The sequence below is a fragment of the Hirundo rustica genome, chromosome 1, assembly GCF_015227805.2.
Source record: "Hirundo rustica isolate bHirRus1 chromosome 1, bHirRus1.pri.v3, whole genome shotgun sequence".
NCBI lineage: Eukaryota > Metazoa > Chordata > Aves > Passeriformes > Hirundinidae > Hirundo > Hirundo rustica.
This window is the reverse complement of record NC_053450.1, coordinates 65,350,646-65,372,887: the sequence shown is the minus strand read 5'-3', so window position 1 is coordinate 65,372,887 and position 22,242 is coordinate 65,350,646. Positions and strand designations below refer to the sequence as shown.

The following is a 22,242-nucleotide window of genomic DNA, read 5'->3' as shown; positions in this document are numbered from 1 at the left end:
ACATCCTTAGCTACTTGGCTTATAATACATTTTGCTCATTCTTACTTCTCCGTGTTTTGGACAAAGGAAGTGTTGACGCCTGCTTTTACTAGATAGTTAATTTCTCACTTGAGGATCGTTGCAAGAAACAATGAAATTAGGAAAAGAAAAAGAAAACACTAGTTAAAATAAAAGTTTGATAAAGTAATGAGAAAATCTGGGAACAGTCTAGAAGGACTTTTTGTCAGATTTCCAACCTGGTGCACTCCTCCTGTTGAACACTCAGAGCATGTTTCAAGCATCAAAGAAACGACAAGTCTTTCTACAGAAGGCACTGGTTAACTAGATGAGAAGTAATGTCACCACATAATTTGTATACACAAGTAAAAATCTCAATCTTCCTCTAATTCTGCTGTAGCTTTCTTTTTCAGTTGAAAAGAAGCCTCACAATACTTACCTGTTCAACTACAATTGCATTTTGCAATGAGGCACTCTCATGAAGGTGGGACACAAACTGCTTCATGTCTGGCATAAAGTCCTTGAAAGTAGAAACCTGTATAATTGTTTAAATTGTAAAGAAATAAATGATAAAAGCAATAGAAAATTCAATAACTGACTTTTCTATTCAGTGTAGGTCAAAGGACCAGCCTTAGTGCGTTATTTTACTCCAACAATTCTTCTACCATTAAAATGAAATGTCTCACCCACAAATGTCTATTTCGACAACACATTCATCTTTATTTTTACCGAGAGTGAGTAAAAACTTTAAAAAGTATGGACTAAACCCAAGCTTTTCTACCCCTGGAAAATATCTAACAGTATTAAAAAAGGGTTTATTAAGTACTTAACCAATTCAAATTGCGACTTGAGGAAAAATGTTCCTCGGACCCACATATGTTTACAACGGCAAACAGAAGAAATCAGGAAGTCATACGTGTCTCTTGTAGAGCCTCTTGGCTCTTCCACTTGGGGTAACCATAACCACAGCGTAGCGCCGGATGCAGTACACAGTTCTCTTCTCAGGCTTCAGGACCCGTGAAATCACCTCCACAAGTTTATTGTGAGGAATGGTATCATAAGCCCTGGACACATCAGCCTGAAATAGAAGAAATATCTTCCACTACAGATTCAGCGATATAGCTGTAAATATTGTGGTAGTATAGAAGTAATATTGCTCTAATATGTAAGCAAGGCTGAAGGATAGATCACATGGGAGCAAAATTATTGCAACATTCAGGCCAAATTTGTGACAAAATAAAAACCCACTGCTTATCTGAAAAAGCTTTCCCTGCTCATCAAGTATTCCCTAAGAAGAGAGTATCCAAATCATCAGTTTTAACACAATTCTTATTATTAACAGAAGATTATACAATATACAACCTTCAGTCTAACACTGAACACAAGTTAATAGCTGATATTTTTATGTTTAAATACTTTAAGAAACCTTTCTCACCATATGGCCATGGAGATGACATCTCAGACTTTTGGAAAGCTGCAAACCTACGTATTTCACCCTTCCGTTCCTTTCCTTTTCATACTGGAAACCTACCTCTGCTTTTACTTGCCACAGTAAAAACAGAAAATTTTCTGCAGAAGCAACAATCCTAAGATTATTATAAAACAAGTTACATCAACAACATGACTCTGGCTCAAAAGACAAGACAAAATTATGAAAGTTATTTCAGGGCAGGAGGAGAAGTGACACAAGAGAGATAAGAACAGAGACCTCCCCCATAATATACATAAATCTGTGTAACTAACATATTTCTGTATACATTGCCCCAATTCAAAGCTGTGATCAATCACAAAATGTTGCCTGCTAAACAGAACTGACAAAAGCGTGAAGATGAAGAACAAACTCTTTTAAATAGTGAGCTACCACAAGCACTGATTTTTTCAAAGTGGGAGAAGAAACTTCTTGGAAAGACACCAAGTGGAAGACATATTTTCATTTTCAACCAAAATTAATGATACTGAGATAGAAGAAACAAACTTTTTAAGAGACACTGAACTGCTTCAAATGCACACAGAATGCTTTTTCTGGTTTTCATATGGCTCAAAAGCCTATCTGAGCTTTATCATTCTCCCACTTTTATACCCAGCTAAACATAACTGCAAAAAACTCAGTGCATGTGCAGAAGCAAGAGCTCCTGCACAACAGAAAGATGGACAGAAAAAATCCCAAGTAAAGGAAGCTTTACTGCAGGGACACCCATCCACAAAAAGCAATCAACTACCCCCATCAAAAAACTAACCAGAGTCTGTAAGGTACACACAAAATTTTACTTAGAAAATACATAATTATGCAGTCAGATTGCAACTAATACAGCTATAAGAGTATCTGCACAAGCTGATTTTGAAAAGCTAGTTTGAATATGTAATTAAAAATACATACCTTTACACAGTAGAAATGAGGAATTTCAACACCAGATTCAAGAATCTTTGTAACAAACTGCTTCCATGTCTTGTAGATATCATCTTTCCCAAACACTGAAGAGCCTATAAAGTGGGTGTTTATAGTCCGTTCGTATTTTAACACACTAAACAGATTTTTCAGTTGAGTGTTGTAATGATTCATCTAAAGAAACCAAAGAGAATCACCTTAAGTTATGCTAAAACACATTAAATTCTTTGCAATACAAAGATTACAAATTTACATGAAGTTTGAGATTAAATTTATGTATTTACTATATGATTTTGTTCAACCGAAGCTTTCAAAAAGCCTGAATATCACTGCAGTATCTACATCACAGTGACGAAACAGTCTCAGATTTTTTTTTTGCTACAGTTAAATCCTACGGAAAATAGTTTTGTTCCTATCCTTGACTCTTGGAAATCAAGGTATAATAGTTACAGGGACAAACAGATGAATGCCAGCAAGTAAAACCACCATGGATCTGAAAAAAACTTCTTAAATATCATTGATTCTCTCTGCTGAAGATAATGACTGCAACAAGAATGGTGAAGAGAAGGTGTGCTTGGAGTTTTATGCTAACTCCAGCTGCACCATCAGCTGGGCCTCTCGAAGTATTCTATTCAAGTAATTCAGCAAAGATTTGGCTCAGCTGTGGGGATAGCCAAGCATCTCAGAGCAGCCGTGAACTTGTGTGGGTTGATTAGCTCTGTAAACACCAGAATATGGAATATTATGTGAAATAACACTTGACAGTTCAGAACAGCTTTTAGCTGATGCTCTTTTCATCTGGTCTGGGATCACATGGTCCGAACAGTTAGTGCGAAGAAGCTGTTGACACCTCACCCATTTGGGGAACATTCAAACTTATGAATGAGACAGCCTTAAAGGAAAGGAATTAATGCAGGATAATTGATGCAGGATAGTGTAACTGGGCTGTCACTATGTCTTGTGGTTAGCTGCCCTGTTAAATAGCTTATTGTGTGCACTGAGTGTTCTGTCTCTGTTCCGATACTGCAATTACTCTCAGCTTCCTTCCTATCTCTCTGCTGTGCTTGCTCCAGCTTCCTTGCCCTTCCTTAGAGCCTCTTCTGGAACACACCCAGCACTGAACCAGAACTACACTGTGAACCATGCTGGCTCTACAGGCAAATTCACAGAACATGCTCCATCAGTATTCAGGCAAATCCCAACAAGCCAGACTCACCCACATCAAAAAAATGGGATTACCTTACAAACCATGTTACTCTATTGGGCTAATTTCCTTAAGGTAAGTTTGCAAACTGAAGTTTGTGATTCTGGAACGGAAGGCTTGTGGTAAATCAAGCATTGGAAAGGGAGAAGCTAAGCTGCAACAGACCCATTCGGCCATTCTGATCAGAATGTTACAATACACCATGTTAAAACTAGTTTTATGTAAAAAAAAATCCTTACTCCATTGATTAGTTACCTACATCAAATGCACATAAAACAATGAAGTAAATAAAAACCTTCTTTTCTCTGCTTTCCTTGCTGAGTGCTCGTGATTCGACAACACCGCTCACTTTTACTATGGGCCTCAACCCATTTCTTTTGGGAATAAACCGGAGCTTTGATGCCATAGTAACAATTTTTTTTTGACGGATAGTTTCAATCTCCTCTGAAGACAGAGGCCGTAGCTGTACTTTGACAAAATGGTTTCTAAAACACAAATACACTTAGTGTAAGCAATCTGAAAGGCAGAAAACGAAACAATTTAATGTCTTTAAGATAACTAAAGCTGAATATTTTTCTAAGATAATACAAATACTAACATCTACAGAAGTGACATGAAATTCTGAATTTCAAAGCAATACCACAGTATCTTAATGACAGTGTAATACAGTAAGAGACCACACATTTCTGCTCTTAACCCCCCTCTTAACACAAATAAAAATTTACGCACAATTACTGGAATACATATGAACATTATGAAATACGTTTTATGCAAGAAACAGGAAGTTGGATATTGCTCATGGCTTCAAAACTTTGAAAGGCATTAACGAAGTTGAAAAGATCCTTCTGAAAACTATTCTAGGAGAGCTCCTGGGAAGGACTTACAAACTGTAATGGATGTTCTACTCCTAACAGTTAGGGAATCTACCACTTATTAGGAGTTATAGTTAATTCAGGTACTGGGATACACAGACAACAGAAGTGTTTTAGGTATCCAGGTCTTTGATGAAGAGGTGCCAGTTCAAGCAAACAGCAGAAAGTAATGAAGAAGTTCACCTTAATGGCAAGTTAAGATCCCCTCCTCAAGATTTAGTTTCATGAAACTTCATCAAAATCAATACTTTTCCATCCAATCAACCAGGAGATGGTGGTGGAGCAAAAGCCCTTGCTTTTGCTTAAGATGTAGAGTTAAAGTACTCCACCTGCAGCATAAAAGACCTGGACCAATCTCTTGCACTGCTTGTGGACAAAACACACCCTCTACAGACTCATAGGGAAGGGAGGCAATTCAAGTCCTCACAAAGGACTGGACATCTATCAAAATTTGCAGGAAGACTTTTTACATCCCACACAATCCAACAGTTTGGTTTAGCAAAAGGCTACACTATTACAGAAGGCAGTGGGTGAATGTTGGAAGCCTGTAAAGGTGCTCTAGAAGACACCTGAGAAGGCAGGAGCACAGGTAAGAGAGGCACATAAGTACTTCTTTTGTATGCCCATACAACTCAAATACAATAAATGATTCAGCTGCTTGGCACTCTTGGGTCTGAGGGATACAGTGCATGGCACCTAGAATCCATAGTGGCATGCAGGGCCAGTGAGCTGAGCTACTGAAAAAAAGTTTTGAGGATTTATATTCAAAAATTCAAATAAAATTTCTGGTACAGATGCTGCCCAAAGGAATGCACAAATGATTGCTTGTCCATAGTAAGGGAACCACTATTCTTTATAGAATTACATCCTTTGATGAACACCACATCTGCTATACTATTAGACAGATAACCAGGACAAAACAAGTAACTCAGTTCAAGAGAAAAAACTTAAGCATCAAATTTCCATCCCTTTACAGCTCATATTCAAAACTGGAAGGGAAAAAAAAATAAACCTCTTATCACTATATTAAAAAATATGGCTTCCTTTGAAAGTGAAGACAAAGGCCAGTTATTGGCAGATCCTTACTACTACCTCTGGCCAGCTGGGGAAGTGGATGCCACTTTGCCTGCAGGAACATGTTGCCCTGATTTTCAGCCTTCTGATTGTTTGCATTTTTGTAGTGGAGTTTCTCACAGGTTGTAACATAAACAAAGTGATTGTTATTGCATTCCTCTTTGGAAGAGTGACAATTGATGGACTTCTAGTTTGATCAGTGGGGTTGTGGAGGTGGCAACCTTATTCTCCAATCCCTGGTCATTGTCCAGATTCTATATAAATCGAGGCCGAGAAATAAACGCCCCTCTTTTTGCTCTGACAACAGACTGAGTGAGTATCATTCTTTTCGTGTCCTCTAGCGACAGCAACATTCATTGCTTATTTCATGGCATTTATAGCAGCGATGATTTTAAATCGTGCTGCTTTTACTGGCACTCACAATGCTGTTAAGCACTGAAACTTGAAGGAACCTGGCTGGATAGTCCTGTTGTCTTTTCGTATTTCACCTCAATCTGTGTGGCAAGAGCAGGGAGGGCATGAGCTTTAGGAAAACAGGCGCTCTCATCACAACACTGGGTTCATTATTTTTAAAACATAACATTCTGCAGGCTATGAAACTTGAATCAACTGTATCACAAAATACTGAATTTTTCTTAGTAAATTCTACTTTTAATTTGGCGATAGCTTCAAATAATTTTGGTATAGCTTCAAAAATTAATACAAAGTTGTCAATGTACATTGACAACTCAGAACCTCTCAGAACCATGCTCCATATACTTGAGTGGGATTCCACCCAGGATGATCTACTCAAAAGGACAGTCCTTCAAGATGAGGATTTACTCCTTAATGGCAACATAGTCTCCACAAAGGTAAGCTCACAAGTAAGGTTCAGGTCCACTCAGTCCAGCCTGTTCCATCCATTCTCTTCCTCCAAAGGAGGATGCAGAACTTAACAGGAATCAGTGGCTACCAATGCCTTCCTGCGAACCAGCTCAAAGCAACCACCTTGAGCAGCTCCAGCTGAGAACAAGAACAACCACAGAACATCCATTAGGGCAACAACTGAGATCACCAGACACTCGTGCTCCAGAGAAGATGGAAGCAGCTCAACAGCCTTTGTCACTGCTTCACCAGCAGTGCCTGGCTGGTTAAGAGCAGACAGTGTCTGAACAACCTCATAATGGCCAAGGCTGCCCTCAACACCTGTATCCCAGTCTCCTGAAACCCCAACTGCTCTCCTCCTGTGTGAAGTTGGCAGCTGGACACCTGCATGAACACAGCACGCTGGATTCACCGCAGACCTCACATGTAACACATCACACTTCAAAGAGGAGCGCTGAAAGCCTGTCAGAGAAGCTTAACTGCAGCTGCCAGCATCAGGCTCAAAGTCCTTATAAATTATGACTCCTGGAGCCAAGAGCAAACATCCTGTTCTTAGAACACGCCTTTGGCAAGCACACAACAGGACTTCCTTGGGATGTTTCTCCAGCTTCCAACAACCAACAGTTCAGGGATCTCCCAAGATAAAGGTGAGAAGGGGCTTCCTGCATGGTAAGGAAGTATGTGGGGAGGAAATCAAAATTAACAAGACCCTAGATTAAGGTCTTTTGAGCTCAAAGCACCTTGTCCTTACACACTGTGCTTTTCTGGGAAACTGGCAACACAGACAAAAGAGATAAGTCACAAGTTATCTGCTTTCTTTTAATCACAACCCCCACCAAAAATCTATTATTTACTACTTCTATTATTTTTTATTGTATCTCTACTATGTGAAAGTCGCTACTTCATCATATTTTGTGCAAAAAAATAGTCTTTAAGTATATCAAAACAGCATAAAACAGAAATTGCAACATTACAGCTGTTAGTCTGAAGACAAGACAAACAAAATGTGTGTGTGAAAATTACATTCTGCTACTATTCAAAGTGCATTTTCTGCGCAGCAACTGCAACCCATTACATGGAAACAAAAATTCAGAGTGGCACTGGAGATACCAATGCTGAAATCAGGGAGTGATGGGGCAGGGGGGGAAAAATCACAAAATGTAATATTGTGGACCAAGAGATCACAGCAAAAGCAAAAGGTTTACCATAAAAAACAACCACCAAAACACAAGACATAAAATATGCTAATTTTTCACAAAGCTCTCTTGGACACCAGCAATTTATAATGAAAACCTGAAAGATGTGAACTAAGGAGATGGGTGCACAACATTGTTCATTAAAATTGCCTTTCCTATTTTTTCACTTAACTGTTTAAAATTTTATCTTAAATAATGCTCTAACTTAAATATATGCACGCATTTTTAAGACCAAAAAACCCAGCACAGAATTCCAGCCATACCAAAAAAGTATACTTCAAAATACACTTCAAAAACCCTTAAACTTAAAAAAAACAACAAAAAACCAAACCCTAAGCCCACTAGGCTACTGTCTGATTTTTATGAATAGAATATTACAGCATTTCAGCAGACCCTTGGGTTTGGTTTTGTTGTTTCTAAATCAAAGTAGTTAAAGCAAATTGAGTATTTTTAAAATGAACTTTCACAAGGTTACTCTGGGATTCTATGTTGTACTCATTGTTAAAAGCTATCAAAAATGGATTTATCATAACAAAATCCTCTTCATACCGGATTTTATTATTGCAAAGATTTCTCTCCTAATAAAGAAGTGTAAATTTAAATTCGTTTTCTCACACAAAATATTTCTGAAATTACAAACTGTGCATGCTACAATAACAGACTGAAATTTCCTCGGAAAACGAAACAAACAAAACGAAAACAAATGGGCAATAAATTAAAGCAGAAATATATCTTGACACTACAAAACACAAAATTTCTACATTCATTAATGTTTAATTAGCTTTCTAGTGTTACCTAACTCCAATGTTCTGCAACTTGCCCCAGACAAACTTTCGGTAGTAGAAGAGCATGTTTTTCTGGAACATGGTCTCGGTGATATAGAAAAATGATCTGAGCAACTCAGCAACATAGGTACCCATCAGCCAGTATAGGAATTTGGCCAAAAGTTCTTCACGGAAGCAATGTTCATCAGCAGGAACAAAGTGACCACCTTCAATAAACAATTCAAAGGTAGTTATAGTAACTATCAACTCTTAGCGTGAGTAAAGAAACAGAACACACGAACAAGAAACTTGCACAACATTCTTGCCTTAGCTCAAGGTCATGAGAAAGAAAAAAGGTTAAGTACAAGCAATTACATTTGCCACTCCAAATTTTCAGAGCATTAAATAATGCAAATGACCCAAGCTTAAAGCATAAACACAGGAACTAATCTGCAGTGACAAACTGACACAGAGGATACAAATACATGCCATAGTAGCCCAAAGACTTACTTTCTTTCCCCAACATTGACTGTGTAAGATCTTTAATGCACAAAGGCAAGATTATTGTGAAAGGAGAAGAAAAATAAAAAGAAACAAGTCTACAATATAAAACTTAAAAAAAAAAGGAAGCAAAACACTGAAAATAACTTAGGTATACTGTAAAAATTAACAAAATTAAACTGGGGTGATTGGATAAGAATGATATTCAGATTTTCTAATTATGTGAAAATTAATTAATTACAGGGTTAGGCTTTATTTCAGACATCCGATATAAAACTCATGACTGCAGTCAAAGGAAAACAAAGGAAAGAATCAAATCACCCAGTCAGTACTTCCAATATTTAGATGGGGCAACAATTATGAACCCAGAACATTCCTAAATACTGTCAAATTTATGTTCTCATAGATCTATAATTATGTCTAAATACAGATGAACAGGGAATAAGACCCTGGACATAAATACTGATTTTTTTTTGCCAATTTCCAATGAAAATTTTTCTGATTACATTTAAAGAGTAGAATTTAGCCCAAATGCAACAGGATTCTTAAAGAAACTACACAGAAATATTAGTTTAGCTGCTTAGCACAAATCATGGTTAGGGCACGAATGTGTTAGAAACAGCTTCATTTTGATGCAACAGACCTGACAGTGAAATTCATAAAATGGAAATAAATTTTCATAAAATGGAAAAGCTTTATATTCTGTTTAGTTTTTGCGTGCTCCAGGAAAGAGACATTTTAATGTATTTACAGCACTTAACAAAAGACCAGTACTACTTCAACAGAAGCCAGTTAACATCAGTGAAAGATTCCACTGTTGGGAAACTCTCTAACTGAAGAGTTGCAATATGCAGTTGTAACATGAAAATTGAATCAGGATGCTGATAGATAGCTGCCCTGGAAATAGATAATTTCTTTTTTAAGTTCTTGACAACAGATGCAAACAATTACTACAATTCACAAAATTGTCAAGAAACCACTACCACTTTTGGAGGAAAGAACAATTCCACCCACAGTGCAGCAAAGCAATTCAAAGCACACTAAAACATCAAGCACATGGGAGTACTTCCATGAAAATTAAAATAAGCTGATATAGTGCTCTGCCTGGAATATGGCCAGAGAAGAAGAGGGCATTACATTTTTCAAAGATAACATGTTCCAAATTACTATGAATCAAACACATATTTTCCAATAAGGGCTTTTTAAAATTTTAACTCCTCAGCATTTGGAAAGTGTGGTTTTGAGCCAGTTTCTGAATAGAGAAATACTTTTTCCTAGAATTAAGAGTATTTTTGACATTGGTTCTCAAACATCACACTTTTGATTTTCCTCCTACACTTGAAAGAACCTGTTAACAGTTTCAGAACTGCACCTTTTAACAAAAGAATACCATTTTCAGCTCACATTATTGTAGGATCCGAGTCCAATGCTGGCTAAAAATAAACACTGTAAGCATACCAGTTAAGGAAGTGCAATCCATATTGTATAAACGAAGAACAGAAGCACAGAAAAATGAAAATACGCACTAGATCCTACAGCAATCAACCCCACAACCACAGCTGCAGCCTAGATTTAAATCCTAGGATAGTGTCTGAAGAACAAACTCAAGGAAAGGAAGAGTCACCAGTCATTTGGAAAGAGGACTAAACAGAAATAGATTCATATACAATCTGGAGCAATCAGCTGTTGCCCTCATGAGAGCTTTTTAGCCAGGGACTGCTTGACCTAGGGACTTCTGCACCACCAGTTAGCCAGGCTGAAGCAGTGCCCAGTAAGGCTCTCTTGATCCTAGAGAATGGCTCTAGAAAAGGTGATAGATGATGACAGCCCTTTTTACATGGACATGTAGTGACAGGACAAGGGGAAAAGGTTTTAAACTGAAAGAAAGTAGCTTTAGATTAGATGTTAGGAAGAAATTCTTTACTGTGAGGGCGGTAAGGCACTGGAACAGATTTCCCAGAGTGGCTGTGTATGTCCCAGCCCTGGAAGCATTCAAGTACAGGCTGAATGGGGTTCTGAGCAACCTGGTCTAGTGGAAGGTGTTCCTGCCCATGGCAGGGGCATTTGAATTAGATCTTCAAGGTCAATTCCAATCCAAACCATTCTGTGATTTTACAGTAGGCAATCCGTGTATTGAATGGGTCTCATACTCACATCTTTCTCACAGGGTTGATGTGAGGGAGTAAAAAATCCCGCTTTTTTTCACTCCCATAGCAGAAGAACACATGCAACTGCAAGTGTCTTCACTCACTCTTAGTTCCTTCTGAACTCTTACAGTAACAAAAAGGAAGAGTGTTTATTCCTTACATGCTTAGGTCATACTTCAATTGGATGTTCAGAGTTACTACAATTTGGATAGTACAAGTGGATGGGAAAGTTTTGGGTTTTGTTTAGCCCAGGTTCTGAATTCACATTTATGAAAACATAATTCCATTAAACAAAAACAGCATGAATGCAAACAAGTTTTGGAAGGAAGACAAGCTTAAGCGGCCTTCCACCATCAGTTACAAACACTACTAGGTTTGCTCCCTCAGCCATGGTTATTACCAACGAGCTCAGCAATTCTGAGTCCAGATGCAATATCCTCTCCTTCCCACCTTAAACACCAATCATCTGACAGCCCCACCACTTAGTTCTTTAATATAAGAAGTACCTTTGCCTAGACGAAGCCACATGCAGTCATTCACTCTCATCCTCCACATCAACTGCAGCAACGAAACCTTAGACCTTGTCCCGGAAATCAACACTTTGACATTTTTTAGGAACCGGCACTTGTTGTGGTTTGAACCCCAAAGCTCAGAGGGGATGACCTTATCCAGGCAATCCCTCACAAACATGTACACCTGCCAGTGGCTGCTGTGCTTTTTGAGGAGCTCCCTGAGGGCTGAATCACGTGCCTCTCCCGGGTTTTGCTCCTCACTCGGCGGCGACTCCCCAGACACAGATTCTGCAGTGGGAGCGCTTAAGCTGTCTGGCACATCAGTGTGACCAGATTCACATCTGCTGCTTGTCACACACTTAGCAGGCTCTTTCCCAAACTGTTCTGCTTGCTTCTGAACCTCTGCTTCCCCAGGCAAGGCTCCCTGACAAGACAGCGTGATTTGCCTCATAGTGATTTCAGGTATCTGAATGGGGCAGTTTTTTCTCAGGAGAGCCAAGTAGGCACACTTTCCATGCTTCTTTAGCAGTTCCTGAAATGTATGCCCCATTTGCCTGTAGCGTTCGGGCAACCTCTTCTTTCTCCGCTTGCGTCTTGGCAGACTTTGGTTATGCCTTTGCTGCACCTGATTTTGGCTTAAGAATATAGCTTCAACAAGCCGTCTTCCCCCTTCCTGAGAGCCCTGTAAGTGATTCAATATAAATGATTTAGGAAAAGATTCGTGGAAACTCCTGCAAGAATACAGAAGAGACTTCCTCTCAATGTATACTTCAGAACTCAGCAGTCTACTTGGTAACTTCTTTGATAAATGAGGTTGGGGCCTTTCCTGCCCTCTGCATTCTGAAGCACGCTCCATGGGCCTGGTTTGTCCTGAAGCCAACTGAGATTCGTACCTATGCATCTCTACTCTTCCCCTATGGGATGCTGCTTGCATTTCAGTGTTGGACTCTAAAGGTCTGTTACTCCCAACTCCCTGCAGACGACGGCTTCTACGTGCCACAAACCACCCCCTGCCACGAGATGTGTAAACTAAAGAAGGACCAGACACACCACCGTTACTTCTTTCAGAAATATGGGGGGTTTTAATGACACTTCCAGAACGTGGTGCTACATATGGAGCTGCAGCTACATAGCCAGTTTCAGATCTCTCAGAACTACTTTGGTTTACATCAGGAACAAGACCACAAGCATTTTCCTCTCTCACTTTCTCCCCTACTTTTGCCCTCTTGGCTGGAATTTCAGGTTGTTCTCTATGAATCTTCCTCTTTAGAGATGGAGCTGTAACTGAAACACATGAACTGGAGCTACTCTGCTTTTCCTGATGTTCAGTAACCATTCCGATCTGTTTGCGTGCTTTAGAAACAGCTTTTGCAGAACACTGGTCAGTAGGCACTAAGCTTCGTCTCTTGTTATTTCCTTCATTTCTCATTCTGAAGACATTATCTTCGTATCTTTGCCTGTATTTCCAGCCATGTAACTTTAAAAGACAATTTCTATGAAACTTAAGCCTTTTTCGTGTGTATTTAAGCAAGCTAGTACATTTGTGCTTGGAGAACCTTTGTCTAACAAATACCAGGGACGAGTCTACATTACGTGAAATAAGTTCATAAACCGGCTGCCCACAAACTTGGTAACAATTACTAGGGGGAACCAGCATAAAGACCGCACAGTGTTCCAGTAAATACATCATCACATCATCCCCTATCCGGCTCAACAGTGTCTCCCAGAAGCCACTGATACGAAGAGTTTCAGTGGCAGTATTGGGCAGGTAGCTGTGGATCTTTGAAAATGGCATGACTGGGAATTCAGAACTGTTTTCATCCGGTAAGGAGTATCCATATGCGAGGACATTCTTCTTCTTTTTTTCACACAGTCTCTGAACGACTCTCGAGGTGACCTCACTCTGACTAGATAACTGAAGAAACAAAGAAAAAAGAAAATTAGCTTTCTTGACTTACTCCTCCGTAAACCACAATATACCCTTTAAATAAAAATGCATGCTAAGATACACAGCCCTAGACACCAGCTTTTAAAACAGCATTAATGATTCACAAGCATCATCCTCAAAAATTAAGATTTTCCAAGCGTAATGCAAGATGTTCACGTGTAGCAACACAAGCCAACGGCTTGAAGGAAGTCTTTTTAACATCTGCCCTTTTGATCCTGGCTTTTATGCCCAGGAAACGCCCTTCACTGTTCCCCCTGAGTCCCTCAGCAGCTCAGACTCCGCTGCCTCCAGTGAATCCATGTTCGCAGATCCGCGTTTGCAGGCACGCATACATACACATACGTGCTCGCGCAGGCTCTAACCTCCAGGGAACTAACGATCATTTTATTGAGGCCTCCATTTCCTTTTGTGTAGAGGAAAACTCAACTAAACGATTCGGCACACAATTCCAAAACCCATTCAACAACTTGTCCTGGGTTTGCAACATCTGCTTCCTACCGCAGCAGTCTCACTCATAGGGCGCTAAGAAAAAAGCGGTCTTCCCTCTATGAAAAGCTTTTCCTCTGCTTAAACACTAACCCGCAGCCCGTTCCACCCGCCTCTTCTCCAATCTCTCAAGAGTGGGGCACTCTCCATCCCCAGTCGCTCCCCGGCCACATTCGCCTTGTTCATCCCTACCCACACGGGCGGGCAGCGAGTCAGGGAGCCCCACGCACAGATCCGCAGCGCTGTCCGCCCGCCCGAGGCCGGCACCTGGGCTTTGCTCTCCCAGCGTCCCACGAAGAGGCAGGGGCTGACTCCCAGCGCTCCCCGCTGGCTCTGGGGCCGGGATGGAGCGGCGGATGGCGGTGGGAGCCGGCCGGGCCCGGCCGGCAGCAGGCGCCAGGGGCCGAAGGCCGCCCCGCCACCCCCGCGCACGCACGGAGCGCGGGAAGCGCTGTCCCCGGGAAGCCCGGCGGGGCTCTCGCCGCTCGGCGAGGGCGGCAGCCCCTGGCCCCCGGGCCCCTTCCTACCTGCTGGAAGGTGAAGGGCCGCGGGATGGCGCGGGCGCCGCGGGGGACGCACACGAGGCACTGCCCCACGAAGGTGCGGTAGCCGGGGCCGTCGCCGGTCCGCAGCACTTCGGCGTACCCGGTGCCGCCGTTCCCCAGCCGCCGGACGAAGGTCTCCAGCGGGACGGCCACGGCGTAGCAGCGGCGCAACGCGCACAGCACGGCCGCGAAGGGCTCCAAGCGCGCCATGCCGCGGCCAAAGGGGGCGCGGGGCCACCTGGCGCGGCGGAGGCGCCCCTCCGACCGCGCCGCTCGCCCACCGGGCATCGCGGAGCAGCTGCTCGGCGATGAATTAATTAATAAATAAAAGCGTTAACCGGAGAGGCGGGCGGGAAAGAAACGGGCCAAACCATCCTTTTACGGCCGCGGCGTGGCTGCAGCGCCCCGGTGCCCCCCGCGTGGTCGCGGAGAGGCGGTGGGCGGGCCCGGGCCGAGCCGGGCGGGGCCGGGCCGGGCGGGGCAGGGCCAGGGACCGCTGTCCAGCTCGGCCCGAGGGGACAACTGCCCTCCGAGAAACGCCTTTTTCCCACAGGATCAGCACTCACTTGAGGGTCTATCTGAGGTAAGAGCAACTGTAGGAGAGATTATGGTGGAGATGAACGCACTAAACCCTAAAAATACCGAAGTGGCTCACCCTGGGTTTTTTTGTCATCAAACTCATGAATGAAGGCGCCAAATCGCTTGCGGTAGTGTGTAACCTCCTGCTCCGAATTTGCCTTGGTTTCTGAAGACTTCATGATAGAAAACTTGATGCCAGACTGTGAAAGGGATTGCAGTAGAGTCCTGGGGAAGCGAAGGTCTCTAGGCCCCATGTGTGTTCCTCGTGAATTAGTAGAAATCCTGGAATTATAGCATGCTTAGGGTTGGAAGGGACTTCAAAAGTCATCTACTTCCAACTCCCTTGCCATGTGCAAGGACAATATATGTGAAATATTTGTGCAGTAACAGAATTAGGGGATGCTGATAGAAATACAAATTGCTCAGCCAACATTGCTCCCATAAGGAGTCCTGCCCTTGAGTTCTGTCAGGTGTTGGAAAGACATGAAAATTCTGGTCATCTGCTTGATATATGCTACTTGAATTTCCAAAAATCTTTGCAAGGAAATGTGGCATGACGTATCGCATAAATTCAACAAACCCAGGACTTTTGAGTAAATATTTGGGCAAGATGGAGTTAGCACTCTACCATGGAGGGTGAGGTGGCTGTCTTCTACCCAGGCTTCATAGATAGATTGCTATGACTATCCTGCAGAAATATAACAGAGTTCTCCCCTTCCCACAGATTAGAGAGTACCTCATCTTTGAGAGGAATCATCCAACAGATCCCATCGTGGAGAAGGCTTTTTTTTCAGGTGTGTCACTGGCTGAAGGGAGATGTTAGTTAGTGTCCCCATGGTCATGGACAGTCTTGTCCCGGTAGTGGTGGTGCAATGCAATTCTCACCAGTGGCAGAGACAGACATGTCGAAGTTCTGGGTCTGCTGAGACAGAGCAATGTGTACTTTCCCTTCCTCAAGTGAAGCCTTTACAAACTGGAGAGTGAGGTCAGCATCCCACTGCTCATGGAGGACTGGCCTCCTTTCCTACTAAAACAATGAATTTCTTCCTGGGAGCAAAGCAGCTCATCTCCTAACATCAGCATGGCTGAGGAGTCAACTCCCTGGCACCTTGTGACCTACAAGTTAAGGCATTCCTACATCACTGCCAGTTCAGCACTGCCTGTCTGCCAGATTCTTTTAGCCCTTAACAGAGAAAGGCACCAGCTGGCATTCCCAAGGGAGGGAGAGCAGTAACACCAGGCTTTATGGGACCTCAGCAAGGCTGTAACTGAAATATTGCTCTGCCACTGCATACTGAGGGGCAGGGGGTTTGAATCCATCAGCATCTGCACCCAGGGTAGGGATAAAGCTGATGCCCTTGGCCTGACCTCTGAAGGATCTATTTGACATGTATTTCCTCCCATGGGGTCCCCTCCAAAGGTGAGAGCACCCTTAAGGTAGAATGTTGCCTGTGGCAAACACAAGGTTCACCTTTTCCTGTGAGAAACATGTTCAGGAAGAAAGTAAGAGGAAAAGGAAGGAAAAGGAGTTAATTTATCTCTACTGGCTGCTGGCAGGTCCCAGCCTGTGCCTCTTCCTGATGCTTTCTTGGTGGCAATAACCACAGCAGGGGTGGAGGGGGAGAGGACTGGTGCAGCCAGGATAAGAGGGGCTTTTTCCTCTTTCTTTTCACAGGTACCACATATTTTTCTTTGTGTTTACCATTGGGCTGGGGAGGGAATTCAAGAAGGAGAATGAGGTAACATGGAAAAAGAGTAAGGTTGATATTTTGGCTTTTGGGGTTTTTTTTGGAGGGGTGGCAGGATGAATAAGGAAAAGAATAGAATAGGGACATAGAATAGAGACATAGAATAGCTGAGCTGAAAGAGCTCTATTGAGGTGTCTAATCCACTCTGCTGCTCAAAGAAAGGTCACTTAGAGAAGATTGCCAAGGGCCATTTCAAATCAGGCTTTAATACCCTCAAGGATGGAGACTCCACAACCTCACTGGGCAACCTGCCCCAGTGCTTTATCACACTTTAAAAAAAGAGACATGTTTAAATAGGATTTCTTCTATTTTAACTTGTGCCCCCTGCCCCTTGTCCTTATACTGGGTACTGTTGAGAAGAGTTTGGACCCATCTTGTATTTATTCACTTTGATGTGATCCCCACTGAGCCTTTCCTCCTTGGGCTGAACAATCCTAGCTGCCTCACAATCTCCTCATACGTCAGATTGTCCCACTCCCTAATCACCCTAGTGACCCTTAGTGAAAAGAGTCTCTGTGCTCACTACAGTATATCCATATCACTCTTTTACTGGGAATCCAGATCTGGACAAATAATGGGGTCACAGTTCTCCTCAACGAAATTTATGCCTTAAGGCATACTTAACTTTATCCACACCCTGCTTTACAACCAGTTTCTGTAAAAGGAGTTACCCTGGGAATGGATGATGATAGTGGAATGATAAAAATAAAACACTGTTTTTATGGTCAAGCAACAAAGTGAAAGGAAATGAGGTGTTATGTTTGGGTCCAGCTTCAGTAATGGCCATTTAAAGAGGCAAACTTTCTGCAAATGTGCCTCTATTTTCAAAGCTCCATTTCAAAAGGCTGAAGGAAACTTACAAGAAATGTCACAAGATGAAGAAGTATGGTGTCTTTCAAAAACCTGAAGCTGTATTCAAATATAAAAGTGAAAAACAAATCAAACCATATCAGATTAGTTTGATGAATAACTTCTCAAAGTTGAAAGAAACATGAAACATCAGAAGTGGGACAGCTTGTCAGGAAGTCTACAATGCAAAAAAAGAGAAGGAACACTTAGGACAGTCGCGGCAATACTGAGGAACTTGAGGGAGACGCCTGTGTCAAATCTTTGCACACAGCGTGACCAGTCTCACGCTCGAGTACTGTGACTTATGTTGTTCAAGAAAGAGAGAGAAAAAAAAAATAAATAAAATTGGTGAGTCTCTATAATTAGATGGTAATTACCAGTAAGTTTAAAGGAACTCAGTGATTACCCATGTCAAGCCAGAATTTTTCTGTATCACAAGCTACGAAAATATGTAACCTGACATCAAGGATCCCAAAGGATGTAGTGGGGACTGCCTAGAAATAAATCTGAGGACTCAGCTGTGAAAATTGACTAACTGTGTAGTAGAGAATGGGTTTAGTGGACATGTGGATAACTATGGCACAATGGAGAAGTCAACATTACTTTTGCCGAGGAAGACATTATATGATACAAGGTGTGCAGGTTTTGCATTGATTGACAACCTGTTAAACCAATTGGGGAGTGGGATATGCCTCTGATAACACAGATTAAAAGTAAAACAGATCCTGGGAAAAGCTCTCAGCTTCTGGCCTTCTTTTGTGAAGCTATGGTGAAGATATATTCTGGATCTATCCGACTTCTTTTTTTTTTCCCCCCTGTAAATTTATGTAATCCATTGGGGGGGTGTAGCATTCTTCCTACAGTAGTTAGCAGAGGTACCAGTGTTGCAGTGAACAAATGTTAAAGTAGCTGTAATTCAATAAGAATCTTAAACAGAAAAAGAGTGGGAGATGAGAGAAGTGAGAAACCTTGCCCAGGGAGTGAAAGGGGAGGACCTCTGTTCCCAAAGATGAATGAAAACATCTTGTTTTTATGCTAGGGCAGCTCATCCTTAAAATAGCACCCCAATAAGCTTTGGGAAAGCTGCAGGGCATGGGAGAATCTCTTCACACAGCAAACATTTTTTTTTTTTTCATTTCCTGGGCGGCTAGTTCGCTGTGAAATTAAAGCCATGAGAGAACTACTTTTTCTTGTAAAAAGTCTCCATAGTATGATGAGACTCCTCTCCCCAGAAAGGCTGATGAGAAACTATTTTAGAAGTGATAAACTGACTTAAGTCCCAGGTTTTGTCTCTATACATTGTCCGTAGAAAAGAGGCAAAGGTGTTCTGAAAGTTTTATTCTGATTCTTATTACTTGTTTTTCTTTCCTTCCAGTTCTGTTTAAATAAAGTTTCTTTATACCCTTTAAGTTTTGAGCCTGGCTTTGCTCTTCTCCTAATCTTACCTTGCAGCAGAAAAAGAGTAAATAATTCTAGTGGGCACTCAAACCACTACAAAAGGGGGCATTCCTTTGGTCAGTTCAGGTCAGTTGCCCTAGCTGTGTCCACTCCCAGTTTCTTGCCCACCCCAGTCTGCTCATGGTGGAGGGAGAGTGGGAAAAAAATTCTGATGCCGTCCAAGAACTGCTTAGCAGTATGAAGATGTGGGTGTGTTGTCACAGACCAAAGCAGAACACAAACAGACTGCTTTGAAGAAAGGTAACTCTGTCCTTGCCAGACCCAGCATAATCTGTCAGAGTAAGACCCCTTTTTGGCCCATCACATCCATCAGTCTGAGTCATCACTGACTAGGGGATCTTCAGCCAATGTGGCTGATCTTGGTGCCAGTCTCACCTGAGGCTACTGCTTGAGACAGATCATACAGTCACGTGCCTTTAATCAAGGACATCCCTTCAGCTTAACCAGCTGCTCAGTGTAATCCCTTTTTAGAGTATCTGTCACATGTCATGGCTTTTATCTGCTGTGGAATGAAGCTTGTTGTGATAGTAACTTGCTCTCTGTTGGCTTGCATCTGCAGTCCTTGTTTTCTTTTTTCTCGGTAAATGGAAATGTGATTTGGTTCTCTGGCTCACCCTGTGCAGAGGGTATGTGGTGTGGGGAAACAAGCTCTTCCTAGAACTATTATTAGTTACCAAACTTACATGGGTCTGTCTCTTCCCATGCCTGTCCACCACAATCCTCTGGACTGGGACTTTCCCTCAGAGCTGCAGGTCCCTTCAGCTCTTAAATGCTTTTTCCAGGCCACTGTGCATGTCTCACACTGTGTGATGGTCCCTAAATGGCATCACTCTTCTAATACCAGCCCCAGAATTAGTGCTTGATTCAGCTTCTCCCTACTTGCCTATTGCTCCTTAAAATAGATGTTCAGCCCTTCCTTCCCTCCCACATTTCCCTCCTCAAAGTCAGGTCTTAATTGCATCAGACATACTTTGTGCCCATCAGTGAACTTTTCTATTCTGTTTAATAAATGCTCAGTGCTGCTTTTCACACATCAGCCCCAGTATTTCATTCCCCCAAGCTCTTTGATCCTTGTCTCAGCCTCTTGGCTGGCAGCTAGCCACTTTGCTCTTCCTCAGACACGTTCTTCCTCAGGTTTCACACTGCCTTACAGGATTAGTGAGTTTGAGGGGAAATTAATTTTCCATGTGTTGGTTTTGGCTGGGGCAGAGTTAAATATCTTCATACTAGTTATTACAGGGCTATGTTTTGAATTTGTGGTAGAAAGAGTCTTGATAACACAGAGGTGTTTTTCTTACTGCTGAGCAATGTTTACAAAGCGTCAAAGCTTTTTCTGCTCCCTTCACCACTCCACCAGTGAGGAGGCAGGGGGTTGCACAGGAATTTGGGAGATGACACAGCTGGGAAAACTGACCCCAACTGACCCAAGGGATATTCCACAGCATATGGTGTCACAGTCAGCATTATAAAGCTACAGGAGACTGGGGGGCGGGGGGAGAAGGTGCTCAGGGAGAGGATGGGCATCAGCGGGTTGATGGTGTAATTGCTTAAATTTGAATATTTTTTCTTTTTTAGGTTTTATTTTCCTCTGTTTATTTTGTTTTATATTTTATTTGATTAATTGACCTGCAACCTGTTCTAATTCCCTCTTCTCTAATATCTCATGGGTGGGGAAACTGGCATTTTTCATTCCCAGTTGCTTCCTGGTCACATTAAGCTTGTAATTAGCAGGACCAAAGATGAACCACACCAATGAAATGCCTACCTGTATTTAGGCTGCTTGACACAGACTAACCTGGGGCTGGAGACTGCAACAGGCAACTAATGCCTGGTAAAAATGTTCAGAGTCAACTTTTCAAAGTCCAAAATAAGAGTAAGATACTCCACTTAAGTCTTTGCAGGTGTGCAAGAAATAGAAGGACAAATCATCATAAAGGCAACAATCAGAGCTCTCTTTTAATACAAATTGTGGAGCTGTAGATGAAAAAAGAGACCCTTAGGGGACTGAAACTGGTAGGCACCTATATCCAAATACATACATAGACTCAAAACAGCTTGCAAGATTTTTTTATGGGTGCCATATGGCAAGGACTAAAAGGGCAGAATACTGCTAAACAGAAAGCTGGAGGCCCCAGGGGAGAAGCTATCCTACTATTTTAACCAAACATAGGCAGGCATGAGCCACAATACCCCAGTGTTAAAAGTGCCTTTTGAATTTATTTTGTACTTTCTGATGAAGATGTGTGTGTGTGTGGGTGGTGTTCCTAAAAAGAATAATTAAAAAAAAAAACAACCAAACAATCAAACCAGGATTTTTAGGGACCCACTATTAAAAGGAACAGTAAGAAACAGAATAGCTTAAAGAAAAAGCTGAAGCAAACTGATTAGCTCCAGATATTCTTAAAAAGGAGACATCACAGTTCTCCCTTTATACTAAGAGAAAATTCCTAATTAGAAAAATAGAATATGTTGAGTTGGAAGGGACCCATCAGGATGAGCAAATCCAGCTCCTGGCCCTGCCCAGCACCATTCCACAGACTGACACCATCTGCCTAAGCAGCCTAAATGCTTCTTGAACTCTTGTTAGGCTGGTGCTGTGACCACTTCCCTGGGGAGCCTTTTCCAGTGCCCAGCCACCCTCTGGGTGAAACACTTTTTCCTAATAGCCAACCTAAATCTCCCTTGACTCAGCTTCATGCTGTTTACTAAAGTCCTGTCACTGGTCATGAGTGATGTGATCAGAACCTTCCCCTTTCCTTCCCCTCACAAGGACGTTTTGGGCTGCGATGAGGTCTCCCCCTTCCCCATCCTCATTGCTCTCCTTGGATGCTAACACCTCAGTCTCTTGTTTCTATATCCCTGCAACCACTTGAAAAGTGCATCAATCCTCACAGAGGGCCAAACTCCTCATAGTGGGAGAGGGGGAACAGTCAGAGACTCTCACTGGGCATCTGGGAAGGCTGGGCTCTTTCTGGCTCCATTCCTCAATACCTATAGTTATTCACTCAGAGGGTTTATTCACTCAGAGGTTTACTTTCCTATCAGGAAAGCATAATTAGCCTTGTAAGAGGGATAAGAGGCTGTGCTGGTAGTGGGCAGCCTCCCCAAGTCC

General features: G+C 42.2%; 1 protein-coding gene across 3 annotated transcripts in view; it reads right to left on the bottom strand.

Annotated features, from left to right (window-relative positions):
- Positions 1-14,721, bottom strand: part of TERT (telomerase reverse transcriptase) — a 30,383-nt gene extending 15,662 nt beyond the window's left edge. For 2 of the 3 annotated variants that reach the window (XM_040054564.2, XM_040054583.2), the window contains exons 1-7: positions 14,479-14,706; positions 11,512-13,432; positions 8,389-8,584; positions 3,883-4,072; positions 2,375-2,557; positions 914-1,075; positions 437-532 (exon numbers count right to left, since the gene is read on the bottom strand). In XM_040054564.2, the coding sequence (XP_039910498.1) occupies positions 437-532; positions 914-1,075; positions 2,375-2,557; positions 3,883-4,072; positions 8,389-8,584; positions 11,512-13,432; positions 14,479-14,706 (2,976 nt within the window). Of the gene's footprint in view, positions 1-436; positions 533-913; positions 1,076-2,374; positions 2,558-3,882; positions 4,073-8,388; positions 8,585-11,511; positions 13,433-14,478 lie in introns of all 3 variants that reach the window. The other variant, XM_040054574.2, reaches the window with a different exon arrangement.
- Positions 14,722-22,242: the final 7,521 nt, after the last annotated feature.